The following is an 18937-nucleotide window of genomic DNA, read 5'->3' on the forward strand; positions in this document are numbered from 1 at the left end:
GCCTTTAATTCATCTCATTTGCTGGTAATTATTTGGCTATTGGATTTTCTCAAAGAAGGGCTCCTATACAGAATGCAGTCTCATCACAAGGCAAACGATCCCCTAAGAAACTTGCTAACTCAGCCCAAATCCCAGGCAATTGTAATTCTATTTTATGCCTTTAGAAGCAGGAAGGAGAAAGGATATAGTCAAGAACCTACTAAGACTTTACTATTTTTTCCTTAAAAAAACAAAAACAAAAAACCGAAACATCTCTAATCTCGACCACTTTAATCGACATGATTGGTAGAATAATTGTGTTGTGGAAATATGAATCCAGAGTCTAAAAGTCCCCTTGGTAGAGGACATTCCCTTGGTAGAGGACACCCCCTTTATCCCCTGAAGCTGGACCCTGTGGTCTCAGAGGCCTGAGTGGAATTCACCTCTTCTGTCTTCAAGCTCTTTGTGTCAGAGAGAAGCCCAATAATCCCATACGTTTATAGTGAGAGAAGAGTGAGATATTACATATAAAGCCATTGTCATAGTGCCTGGCATATAAAAAGTCCTGGAAAATAGTGGTTACTGAGATAACACATACCTATAAACACAGATCTAACTCCTGTTATCTTTGCAGATGTTTCTTTGTTTAACGAGTGATTCCCAGTCCTTGAAAAAAATGAAACAGTGGGAATAAATACATGTTTTACAAAGACCATATAATATTTATACAATGAAAATATAGACATCTTAAGCAGAAATGAATAAATGATTGGACATCTGTGCCTATGTCTATGTGTGTGCAAATGTGCAAGATTTTCTTATAAGAAAATGAAGACTTTCCAGCATGGAGCTTAACTAATAATATTCCATGTAGCCCATGCTGTTTCCCTGTTCCAAGCCTTGCCTACGATGCCTGTGGAGAAAGGCACTCTTTGTCTTTCACTGTTTTCCATCTGGTTCTAATTGAGGGGAAAGAAGAACAAAAACAAAAATACCATTTGTAGTTAGTTAGACTTCACCTTGTAATTTTTGTGGAAGAAATTAGTTGACTATGTACTTTTTCCATAGCAAAGGATGTGTTCTTCTACCCATCCCTTTCATGTGGCCATTCCAAAGTCCCTGATCTGATAATATGCTAATCATAAAACAGTTTATGTCAACAACAGAATACAGTTTTTCTTCCTTATCCATTCTGTATCACTTTAAGAGATTCTTAAGGAGTAGGCTATAAATATATTGTAATTTCTAAGAAAATCACCAAGCTGTTAGTGAAGTAAATATCTGTTTAATTTACAAACATCAGTAGTATAACTGATATTAGTCTGGAGAAAGACAAAGCACACTGAATTATACATGTACATCTAATTTTCTGTGTAAAAAAAAAAGTTTTTGGAAAGGAACATCTGCATTTTCACAGGGTACCCTGGGATTTTAATAAGGGACGAGCACAGTCCACTATAAGTCATTATCAATTCTACATTGTAATTTAGCAGCAAACATGTTAACATAGGAACATTAAGGTAATAAAGGAGCTTTATTGTTTGGGAAAAAAAAATCACAGTTCTTGACATTACAGTCTTTTCTCTCCCCACCCCGCCCCCAATAAAAGGGCAAAAAATGTCAAGGAAATATTAATTTGTAAAATACCTACTTTTCTAGTGTCGATTGCTACACACCATTTCTGTTCTGGGAGGACATGTTGCAGAGGGACTGGACCCTTCTTTCTATACAATGAATGTCTCACACACAGACTTTACATACTCTCTGCAGGTGTCCTGAATGAGGCCAGTAGGTCAGTGACACCAGTGGTCAGATGTCAAGGTAAACAAACCGATCAACACATATTTATCCCAAGATAACACCCTATGTTAGTACTATTGCCAAAAACAAAACAAAAAAACAAACAAACAAAAAACCCAAACCCCCTCCCCCAAATCCTGATTTTTAAGTTTGAAAAATATACAAAAATATCAGGACAATTATAAATTAATATATATTAAAGCATTGAGAAACAGTAAAAGAATGGCCTAAAATGTTAAGTACAATGTCCTTTGATACAATAAATATTTCTCATTGGAACTGAATACTGTATAGGGCTGTTTAGAACTCATAGAAACAAAAATTCATATTATTACTAATTTATTTATCAATAATCTATTGGTTCTTTATCATCTCCTTTATCATTTATATTACAAAAAATTAATACTGGAAAACGGTAGATAAACACTTTTGTGTGCTTCTTCTGTTAACATGCTGAAGTTTAAAAAGAAGATACATGTTACGTTAGCTTTCCCATCCCTCTCATGACTAGAATCCAGGTCTTCAAGACACTGTTTTGCACCAAATATGCCTCAACTGTGTTTTCTGTGAATTCTCGCGTTCCACTCCTCCGCCTCGCATCCTCAACCACACACAGGTGCCTGGTGTGTCCTCGGGAACCGGGAACCGAAGAGATGGGAATGAGGGCCCAGGGGTGGAGAGGTGGGGGGAGTGGGGGGGCGGGGGTTAGGGGCTGGGTGATGATGTCACGACAGCACACAGTAGCTTGGCTCTCCCTCGTCTCTGTGCTTCTGCTTGTCTTCAGCATGTTGCAAAGATGAATTTGAGTCGCAGCACTTCCCCTCCGTGTGCCGAGGGCTCCGGGTATCTCTTCCTACTTCTCTCGCATCTGGGAAGCATTAGTATGAAGCATTTTTTTTTTCCCGAATGCAGAAAAAAAAGTCTTTATTCTCATAATAAAAATAAGTCTGTTTTGTATTTTACAATATATTTCAAATATTTCCACTATGAAGCATTAATGAGTCCACCGTGGTCGAGAAGTAGACAACACTCCCGAAGACACAAGCCGCCAGGGACGCGTTTAGGAGGCGCACCTGGAACAGCCACACTTCACCACCTTCTCGACCTCGTCCACAAACGAAGACCCATCAGTGCATTCGAAAGAGTATTTCCGTCGCTTGCTCCTCAGAGGTCCGCAGCACTGCCCTCCCGCACACCCGCCTCTGCATTCCAACCTGGACACCTTCTTGGTCGTCTGGCAAGCGGCATAGCCTTGCTGCTTTTGGTAATAATCTCGTATCCGCTCCCCTCGGCAAGAGATTTCTAGAAAAGAACAGAAGCACAAGCATTTTCGGGGCATTCCCTGTGAGTCCTGCAAAGGGACCGTGGATCCACAGCTCAGTCCAAGAGGTGCTGCCTTTGTCTGCCGTGGGTAACCGTGGTTGTCATGGTCCCACTCATATTCCGTATAATGGGCTGGTGGTACAGCTTGCTGTTCCTTGAAAGATACTTTTTTTTTTTTTTTGGCCTTTATTTTCTGCAAAGTGGATGCTATATATGTGGACTATAAATACTATGCTATTGGACTGACAAGAAAATTGGATTCCTAAATCTTTTCCTTTATTGCAAAAATACACATCTTCTGTTTTTACACTACTAACAGCTGGTTTTGTTTACCACAGGGAGCCGTTTCAGAGAGTATGCAATTTAATTTATTAGACCTGGGGTTTAATATCATTCAATCTGTGACTTAATACAAGTAACATTCCACTAACTTCATAAATTACCCTAGTATGAACTGGTTCAAAAAGAGACATCTACTAAACGCTTCCATGGGCACGTTCCTCTTGTCTTGTCCCTCCGATACACGCAACAAAATGCCTGCCAGCTGGAGGCGAGGCGCAGTCTGGTCACGCAGAGAAGGAGAAAGGTGGGCCAGCAAGTTGGCACGTTTCCATCCCTCTCACCTGCACGCTGTGCTGTGATAAATCAGTTGATTCTAAGGTCAAAGGTGACATTGTCCTAAACCTAGAGCAGAATTACGAGCTGCCTCTTCTCTGTGTCAGATATGAAATAATACAAATGGATGAGGACGGCAGGTAAAGGTAAGAAGGGAAGAAAGTTAATGTGCTGCACCAAAAAGTAAAAAGCAGTATTTTTCACAGCGCGCCAAGCAGCGAGAAGACGGCTGAAGGCCACGTTGAGTTCCTGCCGTGGAGGCTGAGGACACTTCACATCTGGTGCCTTCCTATCGCTGGGGAATCAATCAACAGCAGCAGCTACAGGCAACGCAGAGGCTGGTATTCCTCATATCACTCCTCTGTGTGTGTGTGTGTGTGTGTGTGTGTGTGCACGTGTGTGTGTCTCCCTTTTTCTCTCTTTTCAAAGATGGCAGGGAGCTCTTGCTTCAAGGGGTGGTGCCCAGGGGCCGGCTTACCTCGATCGCAGCTGTCCCCAGTGTATCCACTGCTGCATTCACAGTAGGGCTGCCCCAGTCCCGAGAGCCTGCATTTCCCATGCTTGCACTTGATCGCCTGGCAGGGGTTAAACAGATCCTCCTCTTCATCACAGAGGACGCCCCCATGGCCCTCCAGACACTTACAGCTGTAGGAGAACGCATTGATGGGCAAGCAGGTGCCGTGCACACATCTACAGCACAGGAGGAAGGCAAGAACGGACGTGAATTAGGTAGAGGGGATAAGAATGCTGGAAGGGTGATGGAAAGAATAGGAAGGAGATGGGCCAATGGGCTGACTTCCGTCTCTCTTCCCCCCACGCCCTTGTCTCCTTCCCTTCTTCCTTGCTTCCTCCTTCCCTCCCTTCCCGGGTTTTGCTTTGAGGGCTGGGGTATTTGTGTGTAACCCCCAAGCAGCTCGAACTTACTTATTTCCAAGACAGGGGTCATTGGTCCTCTGGTCACACAGGGGCCCAGTCCAGCCTTCCTCACATTCACAGGTGAAGCCTGACTGGCTGCTGGGCTGGCATGTGCCGTGGGCGCACACCTTCTTGTGGCATGGCTCACAGCCGGGCAGAATGCCGGTCTGCATGGGCACCTTGCGAAAGTCCTGCAGCTCGCTGTTGATGTAAAGGTTGCGGAGGCAGCCATGGAAGCTGGTGCCGTTCTGCCCGGGGGCCTGGCGCAGGGCCGCAGCCACGTTGTTCTTGCCGGGCATGCCTGCGGAGGGATACGGGGTCAGTGGGTGGGCTCTTTGTGGGGGATCCTCAGCAATTTGCCCCCACCCCCACCCTCGACCCTTTGAGCTCTTCCAGCAAGGTGGCAGACAGGGTGAGGGTCCTTGAGGACAACCACAGATCATCAGCATCCAGGCCTGTGGTTCTCCACCTGGCTGCACGTTAGAATCACCTGAGATCTTTGGAGAACAACTGATGCTTGGAACCTCCGCCCAGACCTACCTCATCAGGTTATCTGGGCAGCATGGGGCTAGGGAGAAGGGAGAAGAGATGGGTGGTTCTTTGTTTTGACTTAATTTTTGGGAGATGCTCCAGGCAATTCTAATGCAAAGCTAACATAAAGAACTAAGTTCATTGGCAGCCTGTCTCTTAATTTTTAACATTTGTTTCAAATAAAACCTTACACGGAGGCATCCATATAAAACCTCAAAGCAGACCTATTGTAGCCAAAGGCAAGATCAGGAATTGGGGAGAAATCTGGACTCCCCCCTCTCTCCACCCACCTCTTCAACCCAGACACACGCCCAGGAAGCCCAGAGCTCCAGGAAGCACAGTGACAGGTGGGGTGACATGCTCAGTGTCACCCCGTAAGACCATGCTGTAGATCAGCTGATGAGTGAACCTCACAATCTCTGGATCACATTTCCATCCATCCAGCCTTAGGGGTGAGAGCTGGGCTCACAGTGACCTTTCACCCCAGCCTTGCCAACTTCTAAGTCGGCAACAAACCCGGCTCATCGCCGCCAACATCCTGAGCCCAGTGGTGCTGGTCTGCATCTGGGAAATGCTCCTGCTTCCTATCACATCAGCACTTCGTCCGCATTGTTTTTATTTTCTTGCTAATTGAGAGTGAAGGCTTCATATGCCAAGAAATCAGAAATACAAAAGAAATTCCTCCAAAAACAGAATTTGCAGGCTTTGCATATATATGTTCCACTGGTGACAGTCATCTGGTAACCTTCATTTGGCAAAACTAAGGAATCTTTCCACGGCCCAAGCCAGACTCTGAAATAGTTCCTGGATGGGATCCTACCTGAGGCAGCCGTCCAGATTGCAGTGGGGTAAGGGGAGGGAGCCAGAGGCCTTCAGGGTGGCTGATGATCCCCCTGGCACTCACACCCTCACTCTGCCTGGGCTCTGAGCTACTGGCTGGAGGGTACAGGCTGGGGAAGACTTCCTTCTCACTCTCCAGAGGACTGATTGGTTTCTAAAGACCTGACCCTCAGCACTGGCTGGGACCTGCCTTGTAGCAGCATCACCTTCTCTATGCAAAGAAGTCCTGTTTGGGTTCTAGCCAATGTCACCAACATCACCAATGTCAGACAGATAGATGTACAAAACCACCAGGCAGGCTCAAGGTCAAAGTCTTTATTGTTGGTCTGTGTACACATGAGCCAGTTATTTCCAACCATTGTGGGGCCGAGTCTTCTCATCTGTGACATGAGGGGATGGACAGGAACTGCAGTTTCCAAGTCAGTCACACATAAGGTCCACCAAAGGTCCATGTTTAGAAGGTGGCTCTCCAGGCCCCATTCTATTCCCACCTCGACATTCTAACTGGTAGAAGAAGTGGGGTGCAGGACTCTAAATGTTAACGCGCAGCTAGGTTGATTTTGATGCAAGTGTTCCCGTGTCACACATTGGCAAGTACTGAATTATGGGTCTTGGCTTTGAACTTCCATGACCTTAGACTTTTAGTCTATGTCCGTTTGGCATTGGGAATGGAGTTGCTTTCTAGAGTGGGCTCAAAAAACCTGAAATGTACCATTTCCAGGAAAGCCCAAGTGAAAGAAAATTCCTTGTTCTGGGATTAGTTTTAATTTAATCACCTCCATTCATCATAAATGTGTGGACTTGAAGTCCATACAGGGATGGTCTTTTTTTTCCACACATGCCTGATTTCAGACTTGGAGAAAAAGAGGAGCTTAGTTACCTCCCTCTCCTTTGCTAAGTCAGGTTCTCCAGCCTTTGCCACATCCATATCAGGGTTGGGGTCTTTTGATTACATTGTATTTTTTTTTTTTTTTAATTTGAATTACCCTTGAGAGTGCGCTCGATTTGGATGGAAATGGGCCCACTATGTTCTCTGGCAGTGAGGTTTCCTTCAGGAAGTGGCTTCCTTCAGGACTGGATGGACAGAGGTACTATCTGGATTCTTCCAGACCCTATATCCTTAGAAAGACTGGCATTTTTCAATTTTAACCTTTCGTGAGAAATGTTCTGACCTAAGCACTCCCATTTCATAGGGTCCCCTCACCCCCCTCACTGCATCAGAAAGGGGTTTTAAAAGGTTCAGTGAAATGGTTTCTGATGAAAGCACAATAAATCAAGTGAAGGACAAGTCCAGAAATAAACAAAAAGTCACAAAACCTGGATTGCTTCCCTTTCTGCTCTATGTTAAAAAGTGAATGGTGGTGCAGATCGATGGTTCTGGGGTCAGAGGGCCAAGACCCGGACTCAAATGAGGTCTCCATTATTTCATGGCTCTGTGAACTTGCACATGTTTTGTAAAGTCCTTGCGTTTTGTAAAGTTCCTTATGGATCATGAATCAAAAAATCATACCTACTACCTAGGTCTCTAAGGATTAAGACTGCAAAGAAGCATTGTGTTGGACACATTGCATTTGCTCAGTGAGTATAATTTCTTTTTTCTCAATCCACAGTTATATCTATCTGTGACTTGCTTTACCCAACCTGGTGTAATGGTTGATAACAGTAGTGCAGGCAAGAAATGGAGGCTTCTGTTTTTTAGTGCATCTCATAGTTGTGATTCCAATAAGCAATAAGCAATAAGATCATTTAACTTGCTGGGCAGACTTGGTATGCAATATTTTTATTCCAATGCACTATGTATGGTTCCTTGAAGACGTGCCCGCTTTTCCTACTCCCCTGGGCAAAGAAGGGATATTTCATTTTCAACGTTGTAACTTTTGTCCTATGTTAACCTTGTTCCCAGCACATGGTGGGTACTAAGTAAGTTTTTATGGAACTGAACCAAGATTTTTAATGGTTTCTAAAAAATCCAAAATTCTTTCAAAATGTTAAGATCTTCTAATGCTGAAAATTATAAAAAAAAATAGAAGTGCTCTGGACATTCAGGAAATTCCAAAAATGCTTTCAAGGAAGTCTTTAAAAGGATAATAAATATGGAGAATCCCAACGTTACTATTTTGCAGGAAATTAATGCAAACGCTGTGTAAAATGAGTTAATTTTATCAGTCAATCACCTCCATCCAATGTGATTTAATTCAATATAACTCAATTCAACATCACATACTTTCTTGCTCCTTGGCCTGAAAACTGAAATTCTGTATCTCCAGTTTCTATTTCCCCTCTCCACCTCCAACAGAGGAAAGCTCTCTCCTTTGTGGGTCCTCTCCTCTGGCTCCTTCAGAACTTGGCCCATACCTCTGTTCTTTACCTGTTCCTCATCTGCCTTCTGGCTGGTTACAAATGAAGTCCAGAATCTTCACTCTATCATCCCAAACCCTAGTCCACCTTCCCAGCCCTCTGTCTTGTTCATTCACCTTAAGGTCTTAGCAAACCAGAAGTACTTCCTGTAACCCCAGCAAAAGTTGTACATTTAATTCATTTGTTCATTCATTCATTCATCATTTGCTTTTGTTGATAATTATCCAACCATCTATGAGTTGGCAACTGGTAGCACAGACAATCTGGAATGGTAAGATTTGACAGAACCTTTTTTCTTTTTCTTTCAAGCATGACACAATAAAAGCAGCAAACTGGGCCCATGTGTTCTTGCTCTCACACATGCACTCTTCTGACTCTCTCTCTTTTTCCCTAAGATCTTGCTATGTGACCATAGGTGTGCTGTGTAATTTTCAGGTCTTCTAAGTAAGAAACTTCTAATTTTTCTTCAAAATTTCCTGATGCCTATTGCTGATGGGCACTTTGCAATCATCAATAAGAACCACAAGAACCTGTTCAACCATGCCATTGGTTATTGACAGGCTGAGACAGACATAAACAGGTCACTTAACACACATCCAGGGCTCTTTCTTGTCTATCCTTGTTGTCCATCTTTCAATGACTGATCACTATATGGGTTTATGGCCATGACACCAGGGATCAACAATTTCAGCATTGGTCTATGATGAGAATCATAGGGTTTTGGGAACTTACTGGATTTGGAACAAAGCTTACCTCCTACATAGAGGGGAGAGTCAAAATTCAGAGTGGACTGCTTTGATAAGTTGGTGATGATTTTGGGACTCCCTCCATCCACGGAGAGGGAGAGACTCTGGTCCAGGGCAAGTAGCTCCACAATGTGAAAGTTTCCATCATTGATCGTCTCCACACTGTAAAGAAAAAGTAACTTAGCTGATGCATCAATTTTTTTTATTAACCCAAATAAGTGAAAATATAAATTCCAATAAGCACTTCTTAGGAAAAGATATGCCTACCTAACTTTAATAAAAATCAAGGCCAATAACTGATTTAAAAATAGAAGATATATCAGGGAATACAATCAGTTTCCACTTCTTAGGAATGCATACAAATTAAGTATGTTTTCAGTGCAGATGCAACATGAGGGGTCAAGGGGGTAGGAGAAGAATAAATGAAACAAGATGAGATTGGGAGAGAGACAAACCATAAGTGGCTCTTAATCTCAGAAAACAAACTGAGAGTTGCTGGGGGGAGGGGGGTTGGGAGAAGGGGGGTGGGGTTATAGACATTGGGGAGGGTATGTGCTATGGTGAGTGCTGTCAAGTGTGTAAACCTGGCGATTCACAGACCTGTACCCCTGGGGATAAAAATATATTATATGTTTATAAAAAAAATTAAAAAAATTAAAAAAATTAAGTATGTTTTTTCACAGGGAGAAATGGAAATGGGTACATTTAATCACTACCCAATCATATTCTTCCAACACCACGTCTAACAGTCATTCTAAAACTTGAGAGAGTATATAGAGATTCATAAAATGGATAAAAACAAAAAGACTAAGAAACTGAGGTAAATGAAAAATGGGGATTAAAAATAAGATGAAGTTGGGTGCAATTAGCAGGAAAGTACTATATAGTTTTGAAGTGTGGTTGGAAACCTAACAGGAGTGTTAACAGCAGGCAAAGATGAGCATAGAGCCAATGCAAGAAACAGGATCCATATACCACAATGTCAGGGATATACTTACCTCTCTCACATGGAGGCAAAAATATGGTAAAATGGAAGTTGGGGTCAAGAGCTAATATATTGGGATGTTGACTAGGAAGAATGAAACAAAGGCTCAAACTTGGAAATATGGAAGCACGTGATAGAGAAACTGTGAATACCTAGTGTTCCCTGCATAAAATGATGACTTAAATTTCTGGGTGCTGATACTTAAATTTGCAAATAGGAAAAGCCTGAAAATAACAAAAACGTGTATTAACATTTCTGTATGTTTCTCAGCACAGGTGTCTAAAAATATTCCTTTGTTTGCCAACATAGATTAAAAAGGTTTTTGTGATTTGACCACAGTATAAAGCATTCTTCAGAACTGTGAATACATCTGAAGTTCTTCCAGTCTTAAGTGGTTGTAAGAGTCCACATGTCCAAAGATCTTTGATAACCTATCTCAGATATCATATTTTTTAAATGATAAATGTGAGATATGCCAATCAATATTTTCACCTTGTACAAATTTAATTATCCCAACACTTGATACCAGTAAAACCAACAGAGGAAACAATATACATGAAAATCATTTACTAAATAAAGTTGTGTACCTACTATTCATGGTCTTATATAGGGTTGTCTTCTAAGGGAAGATACTGGATGGGGTTATCAATGAATGGCCAAGCATACAGCTTTTGGAGTCAGATAAACCTGGATTTGAACATTTTTATGAAATGTGTGACCTTAGACCATTTAGGAAATGTTTGACCAAACTGAGTTGCTTACAGACTTCAGTCTTCTCTTCAGTTAATGCTAATAAATATGTCTTCCTCTGATGATTAATTTGAGGTCCGCATGAAATGATTTTTTAAAAAGTGCAGGGTGAAACATCCCGATATAGAAAGTCCAAAGTTAAGTGTGATATGTCAATATCACCATTACTACCACCCACTGTCATCATATAAATAATCTAATACTATTTCAGTATCTTCAGGAAGATATTAGTTAGCTTTATTTTTGGTACAAATTATAAAATAATGCTAAAGACTGGCAGAAATAAAATAACTTCTTTGGGAGCATATCTTGTTGAAGTTACTGAAGTTTTAAGTAAAATATTAAAATGAAGATATGTCTAGAGTGGTGACCAATTGCTTTCTCCTTTGTGAACATAAACAGCATGTCAGTGGTTTTACAGGACTGCTCTGTGAACATGGACCTTGACTAAATTGTAAATATTAATAATGGGACTTCTTTTTTTCCTTTACATTTGCAAGAAAAGGCCATTTGTGCTGGAAAGTGGGTTCTTGGTCACACATCGGTCTTAGGCAATCGATCCTGGTATGTTATCACTAACGACAGTGGTTTGATGCAGTACAACTGAGCAAGCTACATTAAAACAGGAAGCACGTATTCTTTCTGTATTCCTTAATGTATCCTTAACATATCATTATCCAATGATAAGTAGTAGATGCTCAGTATACATGTTAAGTAAGTGAAATATAAGGGTGATTTGATAAGAATAACATACAGGTTTTTTTTTTAAGATTTTTATGAATTTATTAGAAGGAGAGAGGGAGAGGAGAGGGGAGAGAGAGAGAGAGAACACCAGTGTGGGTGCGGGGAGGGAAGGTCAGAGAGAGAGGGAGAAGCAGACTCCCCACTGAGCAGGGAAGCCAGAGGCAGGGCTCCATCTCAGGACCCCAAGATCATGACCTGAGCCCAAGGCAGATGCTTCACCGACTGAGCCACCCAGGCACCCCAAGAATAACATGTATCTTTTTTTTTTCCGTAATACTTGGGGTGCCTGGGTGGCTCAGTGGGTTAAAGCTTTTGACTTTGGCTCGGGTCATGATCCCAGCATCTTGGGATCGAGCCTACCATCAGGCTCTCTGCTCGCTGAGGACCCTGCTTCCCTTTCTCACTCTCTGTCTACCTCTCTACCTACTTGTGATCTCTGTCAAATAAATAAATAAAATATTAAAAAAAAAAGTAATACTAACTGGTTTACAGTTACAGAGTCAAGAGGCTTCAAGCATACTTAGGGAAGGACATCTAAAATATGCATTTTTTTAAAAAAATTTGGATTTTTTCAGTAGCCATATCCTGAAGGAACTGCTAGGAGGCAAATCTTGTTCAGCCTGTCCTAGGTCTCATTAGATCTGTGACATTGGATTAATGTGACATTAGATTAATGTGACCTCAGGTCATTTTTCTCTGTTTTATTTTCCTCATCAGGGAAATGAAAATACTAAGACCAAAGAATCACAAAGCACATACTATAGGCCAGATAGTGTTCTAAGAACTTTATGGGTCTTAACTCATTAAGAATCATAACAGCCCTAACAGTTGGGTTCTTATGGTACTCAACATGGAACAGCCAGTGGCTAATGAGATTTGAAGCTGGGATCTCTTCTTCTAGATTACATATTTTTAACTATTATGCATCACTTTTGCAATAAAAAACCTGAAAAGTAGTAAGGTGTGTTCTCACCACTAACAAGCCTTTAATAAGTGATTTTTCTCCCAAATAACCCAAGAATAAAGTTCTATAAAAAATAACCTTATATGATTGTTGCACAAATTGGAATTTTTACCAGAAATCAGAGAATTGTAAAAAAAAAAGTAATAATTTTATAATAAGAGTTTGAAGGTTATGAGAATGCATATAAAGGTATTTAGACTTCAAAGGTGGATTTGGATCCTATTTTCCCAATTATAAATTTAGACTGATTAAATGTTTTTCCTTCCCAAAATTTTATTTTTTTATTTTTTAAGAATTTATTTTTTAATTTGACAGAGAGAGAGAGATCACTAGTAGGCAGAGCAGTAGGCAGAGAGAGGGGGAAGCAGATTCTCTGCTGAGCAGAAAACCCGATGCCAGCCAGACTTGATCCCAGGAGCCTGAGATCAGAGGCAGAGGCAGAGGCTTAACCCACTGAGTCACCCAGGTGCCTCCCTACCCAAAGTTTTAAATGTCTAAGCTGATCATTCCTGAACTTGACCAGAGTTATCACTAAGTTTAATTCCATTTATATTTCCCTGCAATTAAATGAGGACTCACCATGCTCTTCCGACAGATAAGTATTGCAACAATTAATTTAGATTCCTTGCTTTTTAAGATGACAGTGTGTGTACTGTCCTGAGGACAGTATCTCAGAACTAAGAATATCCGAAATCGGTGTTTCATGCTGCCTTCTAAAACATGAGATTAACCGGGGATGTCCAGAAATCCTTTGGCTACATAGCCTTTAAAATAAAAGCAGCGGCTGACATACCAGTTGTTACTTGATACAACCGAGCCATCATCGATTTTCCAGTCTATCATGGTCATTCCTACCTATCCACTCACTATGCATAATATCCTTTCGGTTTCTGAGAAACATTGATAAACTTTCTTTCACTACTCCCCCAGGGAACTATGTATTGGATGACTCAGGAGAGTTGTAAGTGAACCATCTAACAATGAGCCTTTCCCCTGGGAATGTACATTGAATTTATTACCATTATTATGTATTTAGTTTTACTACACTTACCTATTAGCAGAGATTTGGGTTTCTTGCATTTCTAAGTAGATGTATGAAAACAAAGCAGTTACTCAACTAGGTCTTGTGGTTGGCTACAGAGAAAGGTTAAAAACTCAGGGCTTAGAAGAAGAGGGGCTCTAACTTGTCCCTGATTTTCCTTCTTTCTTTCTGCAGGACATATCAACAGTGGCATTTTCATCATTCTGTCTCAGGCATAAATCTTAAGGTAATTCAGTGGTTCAGTAAAGATCAACAGTTCACTTGACTTATGTGAGCTCTAGCTTTTCACCTTAAAAATTCAAAGTATCTGTTGGCATATTCTGTGCAATGGAATAGGAGTCAGACACCAGACAAATTCAACTGGTGTTCTCATTTTGATTACCTCTTGGATAGGGATACTCCACCATGAAGTGGGGATGGTAATAGGGTATTTCCCTGCCTACCTATTCAAATCTAAAGGAATGGAGGTCAAAGGGGATTAAAGGTATTAATAGCACATGCATAAAGTTTTCAAAAGGATGTTTTACAACATGATTGATGGGTCAAGTCAAGTTGCCTTTTAATAAATGCTTTTGAGGCAAATTACCTCATTTAAATAAAAATGCACTACATAAAAAGGGACTTGTAGGTTTGAACATACAGTAAGAGTCCCATGGAAGGCAATAACATCTGCATTTATTCTTCATTATCTGGATTTCTAGCATCAAGAATAGCCATAAAGCAGCAGTATCACCAATTACTGGGAGCCAACTCTATGCCTAGCATGAACACAGGGGCTCTATGTTTATTACTTCCAATTCTCCCAGCCACCTGTGAAAAACAGGTATGATTCCAATGGCTTAGGGGAAGAAATGGAAGTGGTAAAGAGATAAAGTAACTTGTTCAAAGTTCCAAAGCTGGTAAACAGTGCTGTCTTCCCATAGAGTATCAAGAATGGCTGAGCGTGTGTGTTGGATATGAGACCAAGGAGATTCTATTGTCTGTCTCTCCAATGAGACTCAATTTTCTTTCCCATTCCTCTTCTTCTTTTTAATGTAGACCTGTAAATCACGTAACCCAGAGGCTATATAGCTAACCAAACTTAACAACTGTCTGGGAAAAGTTCCCTGATGTTGTACTATTCCCCAGATAACGAACCTGTTCAACGCATGGTATAGTCCTCCTACCCCTTTGTAAGATGGTTCACCTCACCTCCACATTTAAAAGCATTAATTAATTTCTAAAAATCAAAGCCTAGTTGACATAATGTTACCTTAGTATCAGGTGTACAAAATAGCATAAATTCCAAGAAGGGGGATTTCATAGGTCAAGGAGTAAATGTATTTATAGCCTGGATAGTTATTTTCAATGGCCCTCTACAGACGTTGTAAACAATCTGTACTTCTAGTGTTATGGTATAAGGATAGAAGATAGGGACTGTGGACCCCAGGAAACAAACTGAGAGTTTTAGAGTGGAAGGGAGTGGGGGGATGGGTGAACCTGGTGGTGGGTATTAAGGAGGGCACATACTGCACGGAGCACTGGGTGTCAAACGTAAACAATGAATCTTGGAACACTACATCAAAAATTAATGATGTACTGTATGGTGACTAACATAACACAATTTAAAAAAGGGGTGGGGGGATAGAAGATACACTTTCAAGTCCTCTGCTATACTCCATAAAGAGATATCAGGAAAATTTCCCTGTCTTGCTACAAGGTAGATGAGAATGAAGACAATGTGAGCAGAGGAGTGAGGACAGAGCTGAGTTTGGAATTTCATCCTCAGAGGAATCTCACTGGGTATGTGTTGTATCATTATTTATAGATAGGATTTCTGAGACACAGAAATATTGTGTCTGTTCCAAGTTTATCCACTAGTAACTGGCCAAGCCTAGATCAGAACAGATTTCTCAGTCACTATATTTTTTTATGTGTCAAATATTAAATCTCCTAGTGTGCTGAAATAATTTGTCCACTATAGTTCCTACTTTACAGAAGCATTTTTTCTATTCCATAATGGTGTATGAATATATTCATATATATCTAATGTGTTCATATTATATACATAATCCATTATCAATCATCTCTCTACCTGAATCCTGCATAATTACTGCTTTTATTTTACTTAAAAATAATGTGATGACTTTTCTTGGTTTTCATGCCATAAACCAAAAAGCAAGAGTTAAATGAAAACTGGGGCGCCTGGGTGGCTCGGTGGGTTGAGCCGCTGCCTTCGGCTCAGGTCATGATCTCAGGGTCCTGGGATCGAGTCCCGCATCGGGCTCTCTGCTCAGCGGGGAGCCTGCTTCCCTCTCTCTCTCTGCCTGCCTCTCCATCTACTTGTAATTTCTCTCTGTCAAATAAATAAATAAAATCTTAAAAAAAAAAAAAAGAGTTAAATGAAAACTGCTTTTCTTGGACCTCACAATAAGTGTCTCCATTACATGATCTACAAGCAGAGAAGTGGACTTCTGGTTCACAATGAAAAGTGTACCATGTGAAATTATTCTTTTTTTGGTAAATGTCCCAGGGTATGCTCTACTATTTGTTAGGCAAAAATAGTAAGAATATAAACTCAAAGTTCTTTATGGTAAAATTCTCATTATGATATAATCACATGGGTTTCTACAACATATCTAGAAACATTTTAAATATATTTTAAGTGAACACTAACTTTAATAAGCCAATCTCAAGAAACTTCACTATTGCTTCTGAGAGTTCTATGCTCTTTCGTAGCATACACTAGAACAAAAGAGAAAATTAAAAAAAAAATGAAGAACAAAAACAATATTCTGAAACTTTCTGATGGGCTGAAACAAACTGAGCCTACATAATTTAAGGCCTAACAATATCTAAAATGTTGGCATTAATTTATTGCCATTTGGAGATGAAATTCGTATTCCCTTTGGAAACCAGTAATTATGCATTTGTTTGTATACTCTAAATATTCCCAAGTGGGTTAGCTCACCACCAGAAAGATTCACTGAATTCCATTCCTGGCTACAATTGGCATCTACTTTCCAGGAATTGTTATGAAGGTTCAAATAGGGTATGAAGGCTTTTGAAGCTCATCAAAACACATGTCAAAAATATAGAGGCCAGTTTCTCCAACTTAATGTCCCAATCAATGCCCAAAATTTGTTGCCAATCATGGTTGGCTTACAGATGCATTTGTTCACCACATATGGTATTAAAAAAAAAAAAAAAAAGAAAAAAAAAGAAAAGAAAGAAAAAAAAGTGAATCAATACTTTAAGGATACTTTATATTTAAAAAAAAAATCCAGATTTATGCCTTTCCTTGAAAAATAAGAGTTCTATTAAAACCGGGGCCCACATTTTCCCATGGCAACACTCAGGGAGAACTGGGTGGATGAAGTCTGGCCCTGTTTTGACAAAAGTTTGTTTTTAGTTCACTCCAGACACAAACGCTATTATGTTACCAACCTCAAAGCTGTTTATAATAGAAGTTATAATGTAACTTTAAAAAGTTAGACCTTTTCAAGAGTCAAATGATGAGAACATATTTTTGTCTGGTAACTACCCTGATTAGTTCATTTAAGCTACCTTCCTGAAAAGAAACTGTGTATGACTTTGTGACCTTGTTTTAACTGGTGGCATTTAATTTCTACATGTGGATAAGTAGACTAGGTAACTTGTCTGTAAGACTATAGTGAATCGGTGTTGAGATCCAACAGAGGCCTTGGAAGGTAAATATTAGGCAAAAAGCACATTTCCAGCAAGACTTATGCCCCATGAATACCAATTCTTTCATAACTACAAAATATCATCAATCTCATTACATTATTAGAACACTTACGAATTAAATAACATTACCAATCTCTTATTGTATGTGTACATTGATATCTTCTGTGTAATCTCCCTAAGAGAAAGGGCTTTGTTCTTTAAAGCTTGGATCCGAGCCTGGCACATAGCTAGTGCTCAGTAAATATGCCTTGCATGAAAGGTAATGTTCAATGGCCTATTGTGTTGAGTATCTTGCCTTTTCTTCTCTAGAGCTACTCTCCTCCACCCGTCTTTACCCTGCTCTCAGCCCTGGGAGGCTCACGAACAAACTCTATTATTGTCATCAGTAGATTCCTTCTTTCCTGGAATCCGATTTGGTCAAAGGGGGAGCCAGGGTTGGGGATTGTCGGGCAGAAGAAGAGCGAGGTTGGATATTTAAAACCCTGGTGCTTTCTCTGAGGACTGACTTCATCCTTTCATTGAAGGTCACAGCTGCTGCCAGGCAGTCTGAGCTACCAGTCCAATTTTGAGCATGGATTTCTGTAACTGCTGTCCCCACTCATCCCTTCAAGCATAGGGGGGAGTAGCTATATCCCTCTTTACTGGCCCCCAGTTACTGTGTGCTCTCTAACAATCTTTATAAGAAGTCCCCTTGAGAATCTCTCCTCCATCATCCAATTTGAGCATGACATCTGTTCCTGCCAGGCTCCTAAGTAATGCACTTATCATAACGGCTGCCGTGGCCCAATTATTCCCTCCGCTCACCATGACAGCATAATAGAGAAGTAACAGCTTTTCACTGAACCACTGTTTTCACCTTTACCAGTAACGGAGAGACCTTCACCTGTAAATGGCAGAAGCCGGGTGCGAGCCGGTGTCGTAGCTAGCACGGACCCGTCCCCGGTACAGTTCAACGGCAATATGGTCCTTGTCACCCTTATACAGGAGGATCCCGCTGTCTTCATCTGTGGCAATCTGGTAGGAAGGAACCCTGACATTAGTAGGAGGCACAGTCATCCGCACGTACGTCACCAAAAAGAAGCAAGACTGCTCAGTGCAATTTTTTCTACAGCTTATTTTTTCCTCATGGCTGTGAGAAAGTAATAGTGCAAGGCACATGGAAGTGATGACTTGGAAGGTCACCTGCTCCTAAATTATTATGATGCAAATAAATTTGTAAAGAATTAATTAAAACCAGTAACACTTAAGTCAACACCATAGGACATACTTAAAACTTTCTCTGCTGGAGGTTTTCATTCACTTGGTCTTTTTGCTCCTATTCTTCACAGGGCACAAATGGGAAAAAAATCCGTTTTTGTTTTTTTTTTCCTCTTGCTTTTTGGCCTTTTTGTGCTTTTAAAGAACCAATTTGGTCTTATGCCTGAACCCCACTAGGTACTTCTTGTAACAGTCCAGTAAGGTAAAGGCTAGAAGAGAGGGAGAAGAGCTTTTTAAAGAAAGCCTGCTTGACTTCCTCAGGGCTGGAAGGGCACCTGCCCTCACTGGAGTGTCAGGATAAGCCAAATAAGGAGCGACATCTTTTGGAAATCAGCTAAAGTCATTTGAATTCAAAATACATTAAAATATTTTTCTTATCAGATAAACAACGCAGCCCCAGT

At 40.7% G+C, this 18937-nt stretch overlaps 1 protein-coding gene across 4 annotated transcripts in view; it reads right to left on the minus strand.

Moving 5' to 3' along the window:
• Window positions 1-1244: 1244 nt before the first annotated feature.
• The window catches only part of SLIT2 (slit guidance ligand 2), a 360466-nt gene continuing 342773 nt past the window's right edge, over window positions 1245-18937 (minus strand). For all 4 annotated transcript variants that reach the window (XM_044225917.1, XM_044225915.1, XM_044225916.1 and 1 more), the window contains 5 exons: window positions 18163-18293; window positions 9115-9269; window positions 4642-4933; window positions 4196-4407; window positions 1245-3081 (listed from right to left, as the gene is read on the minus strand). In XM_044225917.1, the coding sequence (XP_044081852.1) occupies window positions 2840-3081; window positions 4196-4407; window positions 4642-4933; window positions 9115-9269; window positions 18163-18293 (1032 nt within the window). In that variant the 3' untranslated portion in view covers window positions 1245-2839. The remainder of the gene's footprint in view (window positions 3082-4195; window positions 4408-4641; window positions 4934-9114; window positions 9270-18162; window positions 18294-18937) is intronic.

This window comes from Neovison vison, chromosome 11, assembly GCF_020171115.1.
Source record: "Neovison vison isolate M4711 chromosome 11, ASM_NN_V1, whole genome shotgun sequence".
Lineage (NCBI taxonomy): Eukaryota > Metazoa > Chordata > Mammalia > Carnivora > Mustelidae > Neogale > Neogale vison.